This window comes from Ammospiza caudacuta, chromosome 11, assembly GCF_027887145.1.
Source record: "Ammospiza caudacuta isolate bAmmCau1 chromosome 11, bAmmCau1.pri, whole genome shotgun sequence".
Lineage (NCBI taxonomy): Eukaryota > Metazoa > Chordata > Aves > Passeriformes > Passerellidae > Ammospiza > Ammospiza caudacuta.
This window is the reverse complement of record NC_080603.1, coordinates 11313718-11336187: the sequence shown is the minus strand read 5'-3', so window position 1 is coordinate 11336187 and position 22470 is coordinate 11313718. Positions and strand designations below refer to the sequence as shown.

The 22470-nt window shown below is 42.7% G+C and overlaps 1 protein-coding gene across 1 annotated transcript in view; it reads left to right on the top strand.

Moving 5' to 3' along the window:
* DOCK10 (dedicator of cytokinesis 10) overlaps positions 1-22470 on the top strand; it is a 141980-nt gene that overhangs the window by 118771 nt on the left and 739 nt on the right. Inside the window, exons 40-55 of the mRNA XM_058812233.1 lie at positions 854-978; positions 1368-1480; positions 2235-2372; positions 3889-4071; positions 4620-4730; positions 6041-6256; positions 6931-6988; positions 7315-7413; positions 8990-9096; positions 9565-9687; positions 10605-10718; positions 15550-15696; positions 16022-16232; positions 18242-18432; positions 18984-19084; positions 19421-19559. Of these exons, the coding sequence (XP_058668216.1) occupies positions 854-978; positions 1368-1480; positions 2235-2372; positions 3889-4071; positions 4620-4730; positions 6041-6256; positions 6931-6988; positions 7315-7413; positions 8990-9096; positions 9565-9687; positions 10605-10718; positions 15550-15696; positions 16022-16232; positions 18242-18432; positions 18984-19084; positions 19421-19559 (2176 nt within the window). The remainder of the gene's footprint in view (positions 1-853; positions 979-1367; positions 1481-2234; positions 2373-3888; positions 4072-4619; positions 4731-6040; positions 6257-6930; positions 6989-7314; positions 7414-8989; positions 9097-9564; positions 9688-10604; positions 10719-15549; positions 15697-16021; positions 16233-18241; positions 18433-18983; positions 19085-19420; positions 19560-22470) is intronic.

The following is a 22470-nucleotide window of genomic DNA, read 5'->3' as shown; positions in this document are numbered from 1 at the left end:
TGCATGGAATTCCTGACTCTGTCAGCCCCCAGCCTGGGCCCTCATTCCTCAGCCCTTGTACTCTGTCATTGACTGAAAAGAGGTTGACAAAATATGTAACAAATTTCAGAGGCCCAAGAGCTTTAAACTGTAAAAAATCTGAGTCTCTCTGGCTTGACTTACAAGCTGTTGGTTAGAGTGTTATGTTCAGGGAGTAATCCTGTCCTAGAATAATTTTAATCATGTAAATTCATGAAATTACATTTTTAAAAGAACTATACAGGAAGTGTATTTCAAGAAGTTACCTGAATGTTAAATCTTCCTGAATTCTACACTAGTTACAAATATAAAATCCTTTCAAAACTTATAAAAATCATTGGTATTTTAGTTCTAAACTTCTCATTATAAATTAATGATGTGTTTGTCAGCATCAAAGAGAATTAAAAGAACACATGAATATGCACATGTGCATTTTTACTGTCACTGTCAGTTTATCATCATTTCTTTCACCTCAAAGAAACTGTATTATTTCTTTCTTTAACAGGATATATTTTTCTTATATTCTGAGTTAACAGAACTTACCTCAGTTTTTCTTCACCCAAAGACAGTTTTCTAAACATCAGCCCGAAAAAGCTGATGCTTTTTTTTTCAGTGCTTAATGGAAGTTTTGTCCCCTATGATTTCAAGAAATCACAGCACATATTTGTTTTGTCCACCTCACTGACTTCCTTAATCTTTGTTTCTCTGAAGAATTTTGCTTCATTTTGTTTATTAGCCATTGAGAAGCATTGCATAGAACTGACATGGAAAATTCTGAATAGGCACAGTAGTTTTATTCTTTTTTCCTGATCTTAATGATACCTTTCAATTGCAGGATGCATTCTACTTCAAGTCATGATGGCCACAAGCACCACAGATCTCAAACATTACCAATAATCCGGAGCAAAAATGCATTTTCTAACCCCAAACTCTTGCAGATGATAGAGAGTAGCACAGCAAGTAAGTACAGAAATTATTTACTTCCCTCTGGAATCGTGTGGAATTTAGATCAGGCTCTATACAGACCTTCTTCTTGACCAGAGGCTCTTAAAATTATGAGATTGGAGTCATCTATCCCACTTCCCAATTAGGTTTCTTCCCTCCTTTGAGGATGAACAGAAACAGTGAGAGGATGTACTCACATCACTGGTGCAGCTGGTGAGAGTTGACTCAAATTTCCTCCCCTTTCATCTCCTATGAGCAGTTTTCTTCAAAATACAACTTTGGTTAAAAGTGCAGTTAGGACCCCATCTCTGCTGTGATGAGACTTAAGGACCAGATTTCAGAATTAAATCATCCTTAATGACACTCAGAAGATTGTTTTTAATCTTTCTTTTTTTATGCTGCAGGCACCTCCAATGAAACAGACATTGTTCAGTATGTAGACACAGAGGCAAACATTGCTACAGAAGTTTCCCTCATAATTCTTGACCTGTTGTGTCTTTACACTCTGAATCACCAGGTATGTTTGCTGGTTTTCTTTCCTGCTTGAACTGGTGGGATATGGGGTGAAAGGAAGGCCTGGGGGAGCAGGCACACAGAAAACCTGAAATGTCTGAGACAGCAGAATAGGGAAATAACACATGCCAGTCCTCAGTGAAGGTCTTTTAGAAGGGCATTGGTTCATAGTACCCAAACTGTTCTGAATAGAAAGAGGTGGAAGAGGAACATCCTACATATTCAGGGCTATATACAACCCTGCTCTGCTTGGAAGTGTCTTGCATTTAGTATTACATCACCTTCTCTGAACCATGCTTGTCCCACTTGATTTCAGTGATTTTCAACCACAGATTTCCAACCTCCTTATTATCTCTATCTCTGCAAGTCAGCAGGTGAATGCTCTGCCTCCTTAAAAATCGCTCAGATTGCTTCAGCAAGCCCAGATAACTTGATGAAGGTCTGACAGCCACAATACAGCAAACAGCTCCTTTTACATTTTAGTGTTCCTTCTCTGTCAGCCTAACCCTTAAATATAGTGTATACAATCTGTGACTAGTACAGGCATAGCAAATACATGAATAGTACAGGCATAGCAAAGTGCTTTTCTTGAAAAACTGCCAGAGTCTGCAGCAGGCTGGGAAAGCATCACCTGCAGAAATTTTACCTTGAAAAAAGCATCACTAGAGAAGGCACTCCCAGGTAATGTCCAGCAGATCCTTCTCCTGTTTATTCACTCTAATAACCACAATGTCCTGTCTTGTCTGTGAACTTTTCAGAGGCAGCTCCAGCAATCTGACTGCCAGAATGTGTTGATGAAGAAGGTCTTTGACACACACATGCTCTTTTTGCAAATCAACCAGTCAGCAGCAGCTCTCAAACACGTCTTTGCTGCTCTCCGGCTGTTTGTGGGCAAGGTAACTCTGGGTTTATTCGTGCCTGGCAATGTGTTACAGCAAGTACAGCTTGGGGACAACTGGACACTTGGCAAGAGTTCTGAATGTACTTTATTAATACTTATTCCTGACAAAGACAGTCTGATTTATCGCTGATTAAAAGAAGTTCACAATGTCTGAAAAAACACTTCTGTTCTGAAATTGAAAAATTTGTTAAGAGGGTGAAAGTTTTAATGTAAGTAGATGAGTGATGTCCAGCTCTGTGGTTTATCCATTGCCTTTCCTGCTTTTACCACCTATGGAAGAAAGCTTGAAACCCTGGAGGTCTGTGGTCTTTGTGGCAGATACCTGGTTTGCAGAATGCACCAGTGAATGGTTCTTGCTGTCCTCAGAGGAACCAGCAGGAGAGTATTCCATTCATTTCACCAAAAGTTCATCCACACTAATCCAGTTCTACAAATACCTGGTTTTAAACACAGGAAAGAGTATGGATATGTGTCAAACTGTTTCTTTGCTTGCCTTGCATTTGTGTAAATTGGCATGGTCAATTAGGCACTTGGTGGCAGCTGCCAAGGCTGCACAATTTCCAAGTCTCAGAGCTAGATGAGATCCTCTGGAAACCAACCAGAATGCAGGGCTCACATAACAATTGCTCTGGGGAAGTGACAATAAGCAAGGCTGGCCTGGGTTCCTAAGTGTTTCTACGACACACAAGAGTGTAGCTGAGTTTACAGCATGTGGCCTCCCTGTGGTTGTTGTCTCAGGGGAAAGAAGAGGAAATCATGCTTCTCCCAGTAGTGCAGCTGGAGGACATGGGGGAAATATGAAGTAAACCATCCACAGACAGCTTTAAATGACATCCCAGACAGCTGGGAATAGAAGAACTCTATGCAATGGGGAAAATGAATAAAAATCCAGAATTGCCCTTCTCGTTTATCCTGTAGCTTTTGGGATTGAATTCTCCCTTCATGGTTCTGTGGGAGCAGGGATCTGTTGTGGTTCCTGCAGCAGAACCCCTCAGGCAGTAATTAAGATCTGTAGCCCATGTGTGCATTTCCACCTCTCCTCCCTCGTTCTGTTACATTCACCCTGCTGCTGACAGTGGGTATGGTTTGGAGAACCCTCCTCTCTTGTCCCCTGCTCTTCAACCCCTTGACCTCTGGAAGTTCACTGACCTTGCTCTCAAAGTATTTTCCTTCTCTGAACAGCTTTAATTCCTGTGAAGAACTCCCCCTGCTTTTCCTGGTTAGCTGTTGTGCATTTCTGGCAGATTCCTTGCTGCTTGCTGGGCTTGCTGTGTGCCAGCTGCTCTCTGGGCTTCCTAGAGGCCACTTTGATGGCATACAGTGTTTGCAGGAAAATCTGAGTATAGCTCTTAATTAATCTTCATTTGAGTGTGGGATTATGCTTGGTTTAAACCCTGGTATGAAAAACTGTGGCAGAGTTACTGAAAGGTTAAAAAAAAATTGTTAACTCAGAGTAATTTCACCAAGACCTGAGAGTAGTACTAAACATGTTCACACATTTTTTTCAATAGTTCCCATCAGCATTCTTTCAAGGACAAGCAGATCTCTGTGGTTCCCTCTGCTATGAAATCCTGAAGTGCTGCAACCATAGGTCACGTTCAACTCAGACAGAAGCATCTGCTCTTCTTTATTTTTTCATGAGGAAGAACTTTGAATTTAACAAGCAGAAATCAATAGTCAGGTCCCATCTACAGGTAAGTGAAGTGTGAGATCAATATTTAACTGATGTGCATTAGTGTTTATCATTATTATTTTTTTATGCATTGAAGCAAGGCAATCCTTTTGCAGTCCTCAGACAGGCAATTCTCTGTGGCAGCTTGATTTTCCTGCCAAGTCTGAAGTTGGACTGGATTCTCTGCTGTTCTTGTGCTGCTCAGCTCTGCTCCAGGGAGAGACAGCAGCTGTGAGTGTACCTGCGTTGCCAGATTAATGGCTATTCTTGACTCACGTGTTGCTTGCAGCAGTTGGAGCACAGCTGATGAAGGAACTAAACAGAATCTGACAGTACAGGAACAGACGTGTAAAGTAATAACATATTTACACTGCAAAATGTGAGCAACTACAAAATTTTGAAAGATACTCACAGTCCTTGCCTTTGCACATTTTACCTTCATAAGGCAGGTATGAAATTACACTGTATGAAATTACAAGTACATCGAGTCATACTAAAACAGGGGTTAAAAACTCTTGTGAAACTCTTGATTTCTTTGCTAATTGCATCCTGTGTTTGCTCCCTGTGCAGCTCATCAAGGCAGTGAGCCAGCTGATAGCGGATGCGGGGATTGGCGGATCTCGATTTCAGCATTCGCTCGCAATTATAAATAATTTTGCTAATGGAGACAAGCAGATGAAAGTAAGAAACATTTTTTGTCAATCACTCCCTCTTGCAAAAGGTCAACAATTTCACAGGAGCAAGTGTTTCAGTAAATAAAATTGTTGCCTCTATTAGCCAGTGATTTATGCATTCATAGTGTGCCTTTCTTAGGCAGTCTGAAGTTCATGAAGGTGTTGTTGTGAAGTTCATGAAGCTGAATAACTGAAAATAATATTTAAACAAAAATATTTTTATTTGAAAATTATATTAACAAACCACTTTTAGTCTACAATTCCTTCCTTTCCTCTGTTCACTAAATGTCTAGCAAAATCAAGCACAACAGTTGGGTTTTGTAAGACCTTGCTAGCTCACTGAAGATACACTTGGTTCTTAGACAAGTTACCATTGCTATTATAGTTATTGTCTGTACAAAAATTGTTGAAAAATTATTCTGGTTTTTAATTTTTACAATTCTTGTCCAAACACATGTCAATGTGCATTTTCAGTTTTATACTTTGGGGGTGTTGTTCTTCTCTGAAGGTGACTTTAGGGTATTTCCACAGAGACTAATAATAAAGTTAGCATAAGAAAGTTGGTAGATAGTTAGCAGAAGTAATTCAGTGTGTTATCTGATAAGATGTCATTACAATTCTATTTGTTTTTGAAGTCCAGCTTTGATTTCACAGCACTACAGACAGTCACACTGATTCAGTGACTTGCTTATCTCTGTGTGACATAGAGGAGGGAGTATTTAATTTCATTTACTTTTTCTGAATGTTTTGCTTTTAAACAAAAAAACGGATGGAATTAAGTTTGAAAACAAATGTGTTTCACTGCTTGTCTGAAAAAGAAAATCTGAAGCACTGAGCTAAGAGAACAGCTGGTGTGAGTAATATAAGGACTCTGTTTTAATCTAGCACAGTGTGAGAAGGTCAGGAGCCAGACTTGTGCTTTATTCCCGTGGTGAAACATGCTGGGAGTGTAGTTAAGCAGGACTATCTATAGCACACGGTGCTGTTGCTCAGAGGGAAGTGTGCAAGGATCCAGTTCTGGACCCAGTAAGCAATTGAGGAGCACCTGTTCCAGTTCCCTGACTTCAGCAGGGCTATTGCACATGGCAGTGGAACTGGTGACTGACTTGGGCCATCTTACAGTGCTGTGAGACATCAGGAAAAAGCACCCAGGGTTTGTGTGCAATGTGTGCCTGCTCTGGGACTGTGACTGCTCCAAAACCTGCCCAGCTAGGGAGGGGATGGAGGCCCTCTGTAAGCAGAACTTTGTCTTGTTTGGGGCTGCAGCATGGGGCTCTGTGGATGGTTTCAGTGATGCATTGCTTATCTTTCCCAAAGAACGTTAATTTCCCAGCAGAGGTGAAGGATCTGACCAAGCGCATCAGGACGGTTCTGATGGCCACAGCTCAGATGAAGGAGCACGAGAAGGACCCTGAGATGCTGGTGGACCTGCAGTACAGCCTGGCCAATTCCTATGCCAGCACCCCTGAGCTACGCAGGACGTGGCTCGAAAGCATGGCCAAGATTCATGCAAGAAATGGAGATTTGTCAGAGGTAATGTGAATAAATTAATAGGAAATCCATCTGTCTTTAGGCTGAGCTGTTCTGATGAAAGAGCTTGGGAACACTGACAGCAGTAGTGAGTTAAAGGAATCATACAGTGTCTCTCATATATTGGAAATCAGAGGAGTTGAGGTTCGAAAACACCTGGGGATGTGATCTGCTTATCTCAGCTTGCCTGACCGTGAGTGCCTGATACATGCTGGAGCAAGACCTGAAACTGTCTGACAGGGAAGCTGAGGGCAGTGTCACTCTGCTGCCTACCCCTAACAGGCATGGTAGCTGTGGTGTAGAGGAGGTCATGGGCAGTGAGTAACCCATAGAAAGGATTTTCTTCTCCCACGATGGCCCAGGAGAGGAGCTTTGCTTATAAGGTGCTGTCATGTTCATCAAAGACTAAATGGGTGATGCAAAATTCCACTGCATAACGCAGGAATACCTTATTTACTAAGTCATCTTAATGGTTTCTTGAGAAAATCCATGCATTTATTGTGAAATTTACACTTGAGGAGGATTTCATCATTTAATCCTTTATTTTCTTTGATTACTTTTGTCTTCCCTTTTCTGCCTCATGATTTGGCAGTGCTGAAAGTAAATGCTCCTTATCACATGTATGTTGTAATTCTGGGAACTTTAACATATCCATATATGTTGCTCTCTCATTACAGGCTGCTATGTGCTATATTCATATTGCTGCTCTCATTGCAGAGTACCTGAAGAGAAAAGGTAAGATCAACATATCCAAAACCAACTGTATATCCATAAATATTATTACTCAAAATAATTTTTTGCTATCCTGCTTTCCTTCCTTATATATAAAGTATTCTTAAAACAGCTTGAATTCTTCCCAATGTTTTATTTTTGAAATATATCATAAATCCTAGTCTTAATCTGGAACAGTGAAAGTGTATTTTGTGTAAGGAGGTTTAGTTAAATGTTTAGCAAGCTAGTGCTAATGGAGAATGCTTCACTTGTCAGTCTGTTGTTATTAAATATGCATGTATTAACACATACCAGTAGCAGTATACTAATACCATCTTACAATATCATAGGTTACTGGAAAATGGAAAAGATTTGTACCTCACGTATGCTCCTGGAAGATGCTCAAGTCTCTGATAGTAATGTGTTACTAACAACTCACAATGGAGGAAGTGAGTGCTCTAACCATGCCTGTTTGTGGGTCAAATAACATGATTAGGAGATCAAACTGCTGGTTTCCAACTGATCTGGAAAAATATCAACCAAATCAAACTTGTTTCTAGTGCATGTTGAAGGCTGTTAAAGAAAACAATGTTGGAAACATCATGAGTTCCTTTGCTGATGCTCTTTGGCTGGTTTGATGGATTGCTCAGAATGTCTCTGGTTATGGGCTTTTGCAGCAGGAAAATCCCTCTTGGGTCAATTGGTGTTTAGCATGCAAATCCATGTCCAATTCCTTGGCTGTCCAAAGCTGGGAGGGCAGGGGGGTGGAATTAATATCTGGTTGTCCATATGTAACTTAGTATAGATAAAGGGGGTTTTTTTAAATCTATGATGCTTATTTAAAAATAAAGTGCAGGCTTATATTTTTTAATGCTTCTATGCCAATGGTTATTTAGTTTATAATATCTGTATTTCATAGTAATTCTCAGCATGAGATATTTTAGTAATTTCCACAAAGAGCAATTTCCAGGGTCAAGGGCAAATATCTAGGGAAGAGAAAACATGGAAAGACTATAGTCCTTCAGTACATTTGGAAGTGTCTGTGGACAAGATGAAAAAATGCATCCTGTTAGAAGGAAGCTTTCTGTGAAGAGCAATAGTTGTGGGGCAGTTCAGCAGTGGTAAAAGAATTTGTCTGAATAAAGATTATAGTGGCTGGAGTGAAGAACCTGGATGATTTTAAACCTGTACTTAAACAGTTTTCAAAACTTGAGAGAGAATGGAGACTCCCATCTCAGTGACTATGGCTTAGCTTTTTTAATTGAGCCATAGTAGAATTTTCCTACTGTTAAATTAAGCATGGGCTTTGTCAGGAGTTTGTCACTTCCCCTGGCAGCTTTACCTTCTCCACTCCAGAGCAGTGGTAAAATCCTTGCAGGGCAGATCCTTGCTGATCTGTAAAGTGTGATGCCTGTGCAAGTTGTTTCTGCTGCAGCCACGGTACTGAAGGCCTCAGCTTAGCAAATACTTGATTTAAGCTCAGTTTTATTGCTTATGAGCCTTTCCATCCGCAGCTGGTGCCACCAGCCATAGCTTTCTGCAGGGGAGTCCCTTGGCTGTGACTGCTGAGCCAGGCAGGACAGGAAAGCCACTGCCAGTGTCCTGGAGCTGCCTCTCCTGGGCTGAGCAGTCCTGGGGACTGACAGGGGGGACACCTGCAGGTTCCCCAAGTGTGAGTTGTGTCACCTCAGCCTGCCAGGGTCATTCCTGTGCACAAAGGAGTGTTGCACATGCAGCTTTGCCAGGGCTGCCTGCACTTAGAGCTCAGGAACCAAAGTGCCAAAGAGAGGAATAACACTGCATCAGGAGAATGCTGGCATTCCCCTTTGCCTGGAGAAGTGAATTTATATCAATGAGGAAAATGTGGAATAGTCTTATAAATTCCATCAGCTCCATTTGTGCTTCTCATTACTTGGGCTGCAAAAGAAATTAACTCATCAGCTCTGTTTTAATGGCATCTAGTAACTTCTTGAAGTATCTGGTCACTGAGTCATTTACAGCCTTTCTTGTGACTTGCACTTCAAGGCTTGTTTTCCATGGGATGGCCTGCTTTTCTGAGCATCACCCCCAACATTAAAGAAGAAGGTGCTATGAAGGAAGACTCTGGGATGCAAGATACTCCCTATAATGAGGTCAGCAATGTTAACATTTATATACCTGTTCTGTATTAACAGAATGTTGTTTCTAGTGGAATCCTGTGCATGTTGCAGCAAATTAGAGTGAGTGTACTCGGGCAGTGTTAAAAGGCACACAGCTTTTGAGTGAAACGTCGCAGCTGTTGCAGTGATGTTTAGCTAAGGAGAGCATAAAGTACCAGAGCTGAACGTCAGGGCAGGGGAAGGCCATGAAGCAAACCCATTATTCTGCATGAGATGTCAACTATTCAAGTATTTTCATGTTACTGTTATTTCAGGATTTTTTTTACTAAAGAAGAGCCATGTCACCAATACTTGATTAAACATTGTGCAATTGCAATAAACTTTAATATAAAAGTTCCAGAATAAAAATGAAGTAGTGTGTATGTGCTTTTGCTGCATTGCTATTAATTAAATGCCACCAGCTGTCAAGTCACTGAACTATTTGCGTTTGTGAAATTGCAGAATATCCTTGTGGAACAGCTGGAGTTGTGTGTTGACTACCTCTGGAAATCTGAGAGATATGAGCTTATTGCTGAGGTCAACAAGCCCATCATTGCTGTTTGTGAAAAGCAGAGGGACTTTAAAGTAAGTGGGTGTTTGGTTTGGGTCTTTTCAATTATCCTAAGGCAACAGTAAAGATCAAAACCTTTAGGGAAAAAATGTGCTTTCTTTAAAAGGAATGTTTTCTTTCTTCCTGTCTGTAATTCCTCCTTTTAATGTTTTGTGCTGTGAGAAAATAAAAACATTTTTGTCTTTCCTGCCTCTTTTCAGCACCAATGCAGCAGTAACTGTAAAAAAACTTTCAAATAAACATCTTTTCTTAGCCAGTGGCTATGATTTTTTACATGGGTTTTAAACCAAGAGCATATTTGCATTGCATTTAAGTTCAGAAAATGCTGACAAATTGCATGATTTCTTCACAATTTCAGGGTTTCTTAGTTTCTTATTTACTTGGCAATTTCAATACATAATGGATAGCCAGATGATAATTGCATTTACTGATTTTTCTGGGGTTAAATTGAAAGAGACACAAAGTGGTAGGTAGCAATAGGCTGTATGTTAAGGAAGCAGATATTCAGATGTTAGCTGAAATTTTGGTTCACTATCCTGAGAAAGTGCTGTTCAGCGGTAACTGTGGAAAGCACGTCTTTGTGTGGGGCTGGGAACTGACTGGGGTAGTTGGCACCTTGTTCTCACCTGCACAAACAGCACTTGTGTTCTCTGCCCCCTTGGCAGGTCAGCAGCACTGTCTGGTGGTGGGATGGTTCTCTGTGAGCCTGCACACAAAGGCTCCACTGGCACAAAACCCCCAGAAGATGACACAAGTGTTGCAGTGAATTTTTAATGACTGCTAACAGGTTAAACTGTCCCCTTAGCACTTCCAGCCGTCTTTGCAAAGGTTTGGGAAGCCAGCTAAGGCAAGCACAGCTGTGCAGAGCTGTGGTGGCATTTCCCAAGGTGCTGGCATGCCCTCACCTCCCTCTGTCTGTCTGTCCATGCAGAAACTGTCTGACCTGTACTACGACATCCACCGCTCCTACCTGAAGGTTGCAGAGGTGGTGAACTCTGAGAAACGCCTCTTTGGCAGATACTACAGGGTGGCATTTTATGGGCAGGTAAGTGAGCCTGGGCTCTTCTGTCCCCACAGTCACATTTCAGACCTGTTCCTGAGAGAGTTCAGGGAAGCACTTGGTGGTGAATCCCAGGGTAAAGCTGCCTCATGGGTCAGACTCCCAGCAGGATTCTAGTCAGCAGAGAGCACCCCATTGCCTCTGTGCAAACCATTGCTGTGGATTTAGGGTGTATTAGAGACCAGACTTCTGTTCTTCAAGCTTTAGTTCTTGACTTCATAAAGCAAAGCTGAGACTGGGGCAGGGCAGGTTTTTCAAGCTACAACATAAGTAGAACCAGATAAGGCATCTTTGATAAATGGCACTCTCCTCCAACAGATCTCAAAGCAGAGCAGTATTTGCAGTAGATGCTTTGTTGTGTTTTTCACTGACTGCCTTTTGCTTCCAGGCTACCTCTGGTTCTGTGCAATGTACTGTAGAGTAGCATTATTCCCTCTGCTGTGCTTCAGCACCCTTGAAGCATTATTTTGTGCTTTCTTCCACCACAAACCAGTGTAGCAATCCAGCATGTTCCTTTTAGTCCTGGTTTTGGCAAGCATAAAATTTCCTGTGCTCTAAAATATAAAGTGTGTAAACAACAGATTGATGTGAATCATTCTGTTTGCTAATTAGATTTTAATGCAGAAATTTGCTCTTTTCTCCTTTTGATCTTATTCAAGGCTGTGGTAAGTCTAGTTCTGTTGCATGTTTTGTTTAATTCTCCTCACACATCCTTCATCCTTCCCTCTACTGTTAATTGACATTAATTTTCCTGTGCTCTCGATTCTTTGGTTCATGGCAGATAAAATAACATTGCTGCATTCATTGTTGCATCCTGCAAACTAACTTTTGTTTGTTCAGTTACCTGAACTACTGAGTTATACCTGTCATCATGTTGTGTGTGCACTGTGGGGCCCAATGCTGCTTCATCTCATCTCAATGGAAGCTCCTCCCAGCTCCACTGGGAGTGGGATTGGAGCCCCTCTTCCTCTGTTGCATTTCCTGGGGTAGCATTAATGCTGTTTGAATGCAAGCCTGCTTTGCTGGCCTGCACTGCAGCTCCCAAGGGCAGGGCTGCTGGGTCAGTCTGAGCTCATGGCAGTGGCCACTGGAGCACTCTGGGCAGGTCATGGCCATGGCCAAGGTCCTGGCAGTCCCTGTAGGAGCAAGCAAATGAAATTCAGGGGGAATGGCAGGTCCTGGCTCTCTGGACAGATTAGCAAAGCTGAATTTGCCAAATGCAAGGAGCTGCACCTGAGGAAGGGCAGAGTTTTCCTTATGCCTGGCCTTCCTCAAAATGACAGCAGTGCTCTCCTAGAGCCAGTGGCTCTCCCGCGGGGTAATTTAGCTACAGCACTTCTGGGTTAGCATCTCTGTAACAGTGCAATGACTTCCCAGGTGCCAGTGCCACAAGGACAACTTCATTTAAACAGCTTTAGTGCTCTAAAGGGTATGACTGTGTCACAGCTGTGTCTTCCTCTGTCTGTTCCCCCCAGTCATGGGCTCTAAAGGCAACAGGCATTGCTTTCCCCTTGCCCTTTGCAGGAGAGATGAGATGTGGCTGCTGTTCCTTAACTGAAACAAAAGCTGCAGGGAAAGCAGATTAAAGAACAAAAGATTAATACTGGGAGGGAGAATACTGGGGGTTCTTAGTGGAGGAAGATCGGCTGCTGCACCTGAAAACTGTTCTTCATGCAAAGGCAGAATTTGGTTACTGCATTGCTTCAGGGACCCTGTGCAGGGATGGTTTGAATTAATATGATCCTCAGGGGGGACACAGTCATCTGTTTTCACCAGCAAGATTTGTTTCCCAGCTCAGGGAGCTGGATCTCAGGGCAGCTGCTGGTTTAGACTGCACTTTCTGTTAAAGGCCTTTGGTGACAATGTCTCATTGCACCCCCAAGTGACCACTCTAGCCAGTGCATATGAGTTTACTCACAGATGAGTGTTTGAGAAATCAGTATTTTTCTTGAATTAAGAGCCAAAAAAATCCTGATAAATGTACTGAATACCTGAGAACTCATATTGTGCTGATAAGCAAAGACATTCAAGAGCTGTTTTTCAGAGCAGTGTCAGGCAAAGGCAGAGCTGGGGTTTGTTCTGCTGTGTGTACAAGGAGCTGGAGAAGCTGGAGGGCAGAGTTTCACAGTGATTACAATCACTTACTGTGGGGTGAGACAGGGAAAGAACCATTAGATGCCAATTCCTGGCAGGTCAAGCAGAAGGCTTTACCTCAGCACCTTTCACCAAAGGGCAGAGAAAAGTCTGTGAGCTCCAAGGCTGTGTCTGGAGGGGTGTGAGGATGAGGAAGGGCCTTATCAGAGCTCCCACAGTGATAGGCCTGGCTCAAAACTTGTCTCTCAGAGCATCAGAGCTCAGTGGAAACCAGTAACCTGCTGTTCAGGGGTCATGTGCCTTCCATCACCATCAGCTGCTCCCTGTCACAATTTTCATCTGTGAGGCTGCATTGTCCTTGCAGGACCAAACCAGCCAGGATGGAAATAATCCAGGGAAATGCATTGATAATGTAACCTTGGCTGCTTAATATTTTAAAATCCTGAAATTGGAGGATATTTGGCTTCTGAAAAGTATTTAATCTTACTTTTAATAGTCTTTGCCAGACATATAGCATATGGCAGACATGATTATTTATAGCTCACAGTTAACTTCTGCTTGTCACTTGTCAGCTGTAGGGAATATGTCCTTAAATGATGTCTCTTGCATTAGAGATAAGACTAAATCTGTTAGTTTTTTGTTTTCAGGTATTTTTTTTAAGTAAAACAATTAACAGAGATATCATCTCAGTGTGCCATGCAGCATCAGCAGAGATTTGGCACTTACATGTAAGCACTCTGTTCCAGCATACACAGAATCAGGGTTTAAGAGCATAAACTACATTCTAGCTTGTTATGTGATCATTTTGGAAAACAGGAGGGATTTTGTTGAAAACACTGAATAGTAACAGAAAGCAGATATCTTTTGACAGAAACAGTACATAGTAGTATGTTTAAGTATGATTGCATCAAACTGATGGAGTTTTGCCACATAAAGCAGTTTTGATTCAATGGAAACAAGATCAGAAACCAGATTATGATCCTGTAGATATTTTCTCAGTGTAATCAATAGGAAGTCAATTGCCTGCCCAGCTCAACAGATGTTTGTAGGATAGCAGCTTTGGAGCTTTAGTTTTTTTCTCTAATTACCTGTGAATGTCTTCATATGCCTATGGAATTTAATTGATAATGTTGTTAAAAATCATGCAATGTTAGAAGGTTCCTGTGAGACTGAAGAAGATGCTGTCAGATGAGCTGCTCTTGCAGCTATTAGTTATTGGTTTCCAGTAATGTGCACAGCACTCCTGACACTTGCCAAATTCAAAGACAATTTTATTGCCCCTTGTCCTCACTGGAGGAGAAGCCAGAGATACACATATTTGTTAATCCCCATTGAAATAAATCTTGGGGGGTCCTAAAGAAGCAATGAAATTCATAGCTTATTTTATTTTAATTCTGTTTGGTTTTGGTGAAGATTTGCCTAATCAATAATTTTAGAGGGCAAAGTTGAAACACTTCCAGATAAAAAAGCTGGATTTTGCATGAGTACCTTCTGAATAGATTTTGGAGATATCTCTTGCCTTCATTAATTTCTGCTTCTCTGTTTTTCTGCAGATAGCAGTTTGCTTAGGCTTATTGTAGAATTGGCAATCCAAGCCACATCATGTGAAGTCCAAAGGGCCTTGGGTCTGACATCACTAGTGCTGTCTGCCTTTCCCCCTCTCCCTGCAGCTTCAGGTGTTTTCCTCTGGCTCACTGTGCACTAAGGTGAAAGGAGGAGGCTGTGAGTGTAGCTGCAGTGGTGCCCATCACCAACTGCACATGACACCCCGGGAGGGGGCTGGTGCCGACCATGGCACTGGGACAAATGCAGTCCTTGTTAAAGGGGCACCTCCTGCTTTCTGCCCAGCTGGGAGAGTGCTCCTGCAGTGCTGATGTACATGTTCATCTTGGGGCAGCTGTGTCTCACCTGCAGGTGATGCAATGCTCTGTTAACTTTCAGAGGTGTGTATTTCTTCTGAAGCCTGACAGATTCATGTTCAGCTCTTAGTGGACCCTTTTATTCAAGCTCTGCCAAGTCCATCCAGTGTATTAAATAATGACCTAACAAGACTGTACCTTTGTTGCAAAGGAACACGGTCTGTGCGTCTATTTGTTGTTTTTCTTTCTCTCTTCAAACGTGAATAATTTGCTAATTGTCTCTGCAAGTGCTGCAGTTCTATGTGGCCTTTCAAGGTGCCCACCAGAGTTTCTCTTCAGCTGCCCTGAGGAGATGCAGGCTGGTTCCCAGGTGCTCCAATGCCAAGGCCATGGGCAGCAGTGCCCAGCTGTGCCTGCACACGTGGCTCCCAGAGGATGCTCTGGAGGTGACATGCTGCACACAACCCAGCTGGCTTAGTGTCTAGCAAACAGCTGTTAATTGAACCAAATTATTAAGATTTAAAGAATTTTTAATTCTAGTTTTTAATCCATGAGGGTTTTTTTAATCGTACACACATCATCATTTTCAAGAAAGGCCTTTAACTTTTTAAGCTGCTCAGTCTCTTAAGTGAATAAATCTTTTCCTGGGTAACTTTGGAGATTGCAGACCAGTATAAACAGTGACCTCTGGGCACATGTCTGCTAGGAGTGGACAGAGGTAAGCTTTTCACTTAGGTGCTGGAAGGGGCCTGCTGGACGCTCTGGTGGGTATACAGGCAACTTTGATTCCTGATGTAAGCACCTCATTTAGGTTTGGCCATGGCTGTTATATTCACTGTATCCTTTTGTTCCTTTCTAAACAGGGCTTTTTTGAAGAAGAGGAAGGTAAAGAGTATATCTATAAAGAGCCCAAATTAACTGGCTTGTCTGAGATCTCTCAAAGGCTGATGAAACTTTATGCAGACAAGTTTGGAATAGATAACGTGAAGATCATCCAGGATTCCAACAAGGTATGAAAGACGTGTGGTTTTGCACAAGGGACAGACCTGAGTGCATGGTGCAAGATGAGCAAGCAGATGTTTGCTGCAGTGCAGAAGCAGGTTGTTTCCTGTCTCGTTTAGCTCTCATCCATTTTTGCCAATGGCTATTGTCAAAGGTGCCACTCTTCTTAGGGAACTCTTGGTAAAATGCCCTTGTATCCATCCATGATCTGAATGTTACATTTGGAAGTCTCAGTTTTCATCGGTATGGCCATAAATAAATAAACACATCAAAAATGTTATGGATGCCTTGGGAGCTCATCACACTTAACATAATTTTATTGTTTTCCTGCAGGTGAACCCCAAAGACCTGGACCCCAAATACGCCTACATCCAGGTGACCTACGTGACCCCTTTCTTTGAGGAGAAGGAGGCCGAGGAGCGCAGGACGGACTTTGAGATGCACCACAACATCAACCGCTTCGTGTTCGAGACGCCCTTCACGCTCTCGGGCAAGAAGCACGGTGGGGTGGAGGAGCAGTGCAAGAGGCGCACCATCCTCACCAGTACGTCTGCTCCCCTGCTCCACCCCGCCTTGCCCAGCCCACAGGGGCAGCTCAAGGGCCAGGGGTCCATCACTGGCTCTCTGCCATGCCTGGCTCCTGCTTCCAGCTCTGCATGTCCTGGATTTCCTGCTCTCCAATGAGACAGACACGCTGTAAATTGGAGCTTGTTTAGGTCTGAGCTGCCTGGAAGCAGATGCTTAGAGGAGAAGGGCATGCATGGAGTTTGGGAGACCTTCCAAAGCATGTAGGGCAATCAGAAAAGTGTTAGCTCAGATCAGACTTAATGCATCATAACAGTGCCTTTGCCAAACTCCTTGAGTTCCATGAAAGGCCTTGACTAGAAGTAAAGAGTTTTAAAGGTGAATAATTTCTCTGCCAGCTCCCATGGCAGTATTTGGGTTGAATGTTAAAAGTACCTCTTCACTGCTTTAAGGATGATGTTTTAGTGGTAGTTTCATCTGCAGGTGAGTGTTGTGCAGGATGATGACTCATCTTTTCACTGTGGGTCTTGGCCATGTCTTCCTTACAGACCTGCTGACCAGCTTAGGGATAGTTATTTTCATTCAGCTGCTTTATTTTTCCCTATAATTGACATCTTAACTGTTCTTGCAGTGATGTAACTTGGGAGTGGTTCTGCTGGAGGCAGCTTAGCACTCAGAACCATTTTCTTTTAATAATAAACAATTCAAAGAAAAAGCCTAGTAGCATGTCTGTTCTGCTAAGAGTAAAACTTGCAGGCAGAAAATTTTATTCAAAATGGGAGTAAGATACATTATAGAGAATATTTTTTAAGCTAGACATAAGATTTCAGTCAGTGTTTTAAGGCAGGAATGTCAGGAGCACTAGATATGTCTTCTCTTAATGAGTCATATTAAACTGAAATTTTTTGCTTCTAATCATGATTAAAATCTCTCTTTTTAAAAGCCTCCTTTGTGAGACTACTGCTGAAACTTGACATGTCTGAATTTTGATGTATGAGGAACTGTCTGAGATGGAGGCGTTGTTCTTATGGGCAGCCATGGGCAGAGAGGCTGATGTTCACAGCAAAGGCTCCCAAGTGACAGAAAATCCAGTTCCTTGCCAACTTCAGTGCATCTCCTTCCCCCAAAGGACAACATGAAAAAAACTGCTTACAGTGCAAGCATAGTCACCTAAAAGTTTTGTTCTGGCAAGCCAGGACAGAGGCACTGATGTCTGAGGGTGTCTTGTTACATGACACAGTTTTGCTTGTAAGAAGAAGAAAGGAGGAACAGCTTGTGTGTGGTTTTTTTAAGTGCTTGAGCAGCAGTAGGTGTTTTGAGATCTGCATTGAAGCAGGTAGTTTCACGGACTTGAAAGTGAAAGTCTGTTATGGTCTGCCTGGCAAAAACAGAGGGCTGTTCTTCTGGCAGAATATTTTCTCTGGGTTATTACATGCTGTCATCAGTTCCCACCACTCTTTGTCCTGCTCCATCTTTGGCATTAGGTGGGAATTTGATGACTCCTCTTCTCCCCTGGTTTTCCCTTTGGCACCTATCTCACCTCAGTGCTTTTCACTAAAGGAAATGGTCTTTTCTTCTCTTTTTTTTCTTTCTTTTTTTTTTCCCCCCCTCCTGTTTGATAAAGTCATGTGTTTTCATTTGCTTCCTGTGTAAACTGAAGCACTTTCAGTTTGAGAAGAAAGCAAGGCTTCTGCTATGGCTGGAGGAGTGGTGAAGTCAGTTGTGCTGGAGTGGCACCTGCACTGCATCTGCTCCAGAGCCTGCTGGGCCCAGGGCAAGTGCAGTGTGGCTGCAGCCCTTGATGAGCTCAAAAGGAAATGCTCTTCCAGTGTCGGGTACATCAGAATTCAATTTGGACCTGCTATGCCACTTCTACTCATTCAGTGATTAAAACTTAATTTTTATGGATTAATAAAGAGATTGATAAAGTCAAAAGTTAATACTTTGACTTAATTGCTCTGCTTTCCTAAACACTTCCTTGTTGGGCGAGTTCTCTGACCCATTTCTCTCTCTCTTTCTCTTGAGCAGCCAGTCACTTGTTCCCCTATGTAAAGAAGAGGATTCAGGTCATAAGCCAGACCAGCACAGAGCTGAACCCCATCGAAGTGGCCATTGATGAGATGTCCAAAAAGGTCTCAGAGCTCAATCAGCTTTGCACAATGGAAGAAGTGGACATGATCCGACTGCAGCTCAAGCTCCAAGGAAGTGTCAGTGTCAAGGTAATGAAAATTTGCTGCCTTTTTTCTCTTTTTTCAATGCGTGTACCTAAATTTTTATTCTGATTTTCATCATTCCAGACTTTTTTTGCTCTTTCAATTCAAGTCTACTCTAGATAACAAATAAGACTTTTCTAACAAAACTGTCCCATATCACTTGAGAATATGACCCATCACAAGCAGGTGGATTCTTTAAAGGGAGTTTTGCTAGGATTTGCTTTGTCATTCCCTATTTAGGAAAGTTGGGATTGTGACAGGCACGTGTATTCCTGGTGTTCTCATCATAATGTCTACAAACAAACATGTAATTGTCTGGATGCTCAGCTGGCTGGGGGCTTGGAAAAGGGCAGCACAGGTCTGCAGCCTGTACAAGGTTGAGCAGCTCCTGTTTCCTAAATAAAACCCCTCAGCTTCCATCCTGGTGACAGAAGGAGTGAGGGGATGTTCTTCTCACAGCCCGACTTGCCTGAGGCCAGTCTCCAAGCCCTGGAGCACAAGAGAAACAACAATGATTGGCTTGTTCTCTGTTCCTGAGCTGTGCATTTCTCACCCAGGTAAATGCTGGACCAATGGCCTATGCTCGAGCTTTTCTTGAAGAGACAAATGCTAAGAGATATCCTGATAACCAAGTTAAGCTTCTGAAGGAAATCTTCAGGTAAACATGAATTTTAAGGTTTTCACCCCCCACATAACACATAGGACACTCTGCACAGCGCAGGCAGACAAGACATGAAATCAAGCTGATTTGAACCAGCCTCATTTACATCTGCATTTACCCTATCTGACAAGTCACTCCTGAGAAACATTTACTGCAGTTCTGGGTTGCCCTAGCAGAAAACATTCCTTTTGATCTGAGAATGAGTTCTGAAATTCACTTCCAACAAGGTGCAGTCTGCAAGTGGGAGAGGAGATGCAGCACTGTGTGTGTATAGATGGGTTTTTTCATTCCTGCAAAAGCTGTGTCACTGATTTTGTGTTTTGGTGCTTGCAGGCAGTTTGCTGAAGCCTGTGGCCATGCCCTGGATGTCAACGAGCGCCTCATTAAGGAGGACCAGTTTGAGTATCAGGGAGAGATGAAGTCTCACTACAAGGACATGCTCAGCGAGCTCTCTGTAGTTATGAATGAACAGGTGAGAAAATCCATTTGGGTGCTGGGTGGGCTCCATAAGGGGGGCTAATTGTGTCTTCTAGTGACAAATGAAGCCGTAGAGAAAAATACTAGAAGTAAAACCTTGCAGTTTATTTTCTTGTCGTTTTGGCTTTTGTTTCTTCCCCTCTTTTTTTTTTTAATGGAAGTATATTCTATATCTGATCAACAAAGGTCTGTTTTCTGCCTTGTTACATATTGAAAAGCTGAATGTTTGTGAGGCAAAATGCTGGCTGGGATTTAGAGGCATAGAAAAATAGTGTAAACTAGTCTAAACTTTATGCTTTTCTTGCTTTGTCCTATAGCTGTGTTGTATTTAATTAAAACACTAAATTGCTGTTAAGATGTAGCTTACAACCACAAGAGATATCTTTATTGTGTCTGTTTATAGTCAGCTTTCAGAGAAGGTTATTTTTCAATTTTTTTCTTTATACTTGAGTACACTGTCAGGATAGATGCCATGTATTTAGCAGCTTCAGAAGGATGAGCATGCATATATACATTATATGAATTGCATCCCAAAATTCTGAATTGGACTCCAGTGCACACTTGCAGCTAATCTACTGCTGTGTCCAGGCAGATTTTTTTTTTAATATTGTCAGTTTAAATTAAATATTGAGCAATTTGCATACTGAAGTGCTAATTAAACCATGTTTAATTATATCTCTGAATGTTTATGGGCAGGCTACCTTAGATTGCATGTGATAAATAGTTCCTCTCTAGCAGCTGTGCTGCATTTCCAGGTGCCTGTAGCATCCCAAAGCCCTGTTGGTGCAGAGTAACTTGGTTTAACCACTGGTATCAGTGCCTACATGGCTCTTCATTACCCCATGCTGTATTATTCATCTTCACATATGAGTAGAATAAGGGTTGACCTGAATTTTTTGCCTATTGTTGTAGTTACTGTGGCATTGAGTGAGTTTTTCCTTGGGTGTAAAGCTCCCAATTGCTTGGGGGCCTGGTGCCTGCTGGATGGGGTCGAGCTCAGGGGTGGCTGCAGGTCTGGGGGTTGTGCCCCTCTCCTCTTCAGGTGTATAAAGATTTGTGAACCTCAAGCCTTCCAGTGATTCTAACCAGTATTTATCACTGTTTAAGTCTGTAAGTGTTAAGGATGTTTTTTATTAATCAATATTTATACATCTCACATGGAAGTTATTTTGGCCATCAGTCAGTGTGCATAGGCAGCACCATATCTCTTGTGTGAACCACTGTTTCCCACAAGAATGGAAAATGGATGGTCAGCTCAAATGAGGCATGAGCAGCCCCTGAGATTCAGCATTCATAAAACATTTGGAGAGTTCTGTTAAATGCTCATACCTGTATTTATATCCATGAGCTCTGAGTTTTCTTCATACTAAATAATACAAAATTATGTGTACAAATCAGTGCTAATGTGTAAAGAGTTCATCCAACAAGAGTCAAAATTGTCATCTCTTTTACCAAAATCATCTGAATTTTAAAGTCCACCCTGAAAACAGTCTCCCACTTACAATACTTTGGGGAAGCCTAAAACGTGACAGCCCCATTTTCTGGGCAGTGGGGGGTTTTGAGAAAACTCTACTCCTCTTGCCGTGAACTCACAAACTCTCTGCTTCTGAGCAGAGCATTTCCTCAGAGAAATCACATGCCATAAACTGTGGCTGAAATATTTATCTCACAGTTGGAAGGCTTGAGGCTCTCTTGCATCTGTGTTGTGTGCTTTACACCAGTACAATTTGCCATCTTTCCCGTTGTTGTATTCAAGAGAGTTTTGTTTCTCACCTACTGACAGTGACTTTTTCATCACCATATGTTTTTTCTCTTTTTTGTTTTTCTCTTTTTTGTTTTTCTTTTCTGACAGCTCTGTCATGGTCCTTGCTTATACAGCTTCTCTTCTTCCCTGTCTAACATTTCCCTCAATACTATAGCCAAAAGTGGTATGTTCATTTTTCTTACATCTATTTTTTTTTCTTTTAATGTCATATACTTCCCTCACTTGCTGATTTTTCTGCTGGGTATGTTTCATTTCATCTCTAATGACCCCCTTGCCAGGGAGTTTAAAGAAAGATCTAAGCTGTATGAGTGATGTGTTGTGCATGAGCAGTCTTGAGAGGCCTGTTCTTTAGGATCCTGGTTGTGAACTTTGGGGAGGCCAGTGGGGCAGCTGGACAAGAGCCCCCTGATGCAAAAGCAAGTGCCAATGGCAGCAAAAGCAAGTTCCAATAGCAGCAAAAGTGGCTGCCAGGGCGTGCCCAAGTCCCAGTGCCCTCCCTGCAGCCCATGATGTGGGAGCAGCTCCTGCCCAAGCTGCTGAGGCTGTCCCTGCTCAGATCTGCCCAGGTGAGGGGTGGCTGCAGCCCTGGCCAGGGACAGCTGGCAGTGATGCTGTAGGGCTCCACCTGGAGCTTTGTCAAGGGGAAGGCTTCTCTTCCAGTGCTGGTGCTGTGTGTTCAGTGGGGATCCCCCATCTCTGCTCTGAATGCTTCCACAAAGCACCCATGGAGGATGACAGATTTAAAAAGAGCTTTTACCAAGACTAGAAGAGCTTCTTCAGGAAAAAGATCTTCATTCTTTAGGACAGGGCAGAGCTTTTGCCACTGCTGTTCAACTGCAGTTCTGCCCCCAGGCTCAGCCTGGCACTTGGTCCAGCCCTGCTGCCCAGCCTGGGCAGCTCTGTGGGGCTGCTGTATCCCCAAGTGACAGCGTGGGCAGAGCTGGGCCTGTCTGTGCACGGTCAGGAGGTGCTGAGGTGGGTGTCCTGGAGTTTGCAATGTCTAGGGGACTTGTGTGAGAGTGGTGCAGTTCAGAGAACCCCATGGAGCTTGGCAGAAGTCAGCCCAGCCCCATCCCTGCAGATTCCATTTACCAGGGAAAGGTCCCTTTCCTCTGTCAGATCCTTGGCATCATTGGGCAAC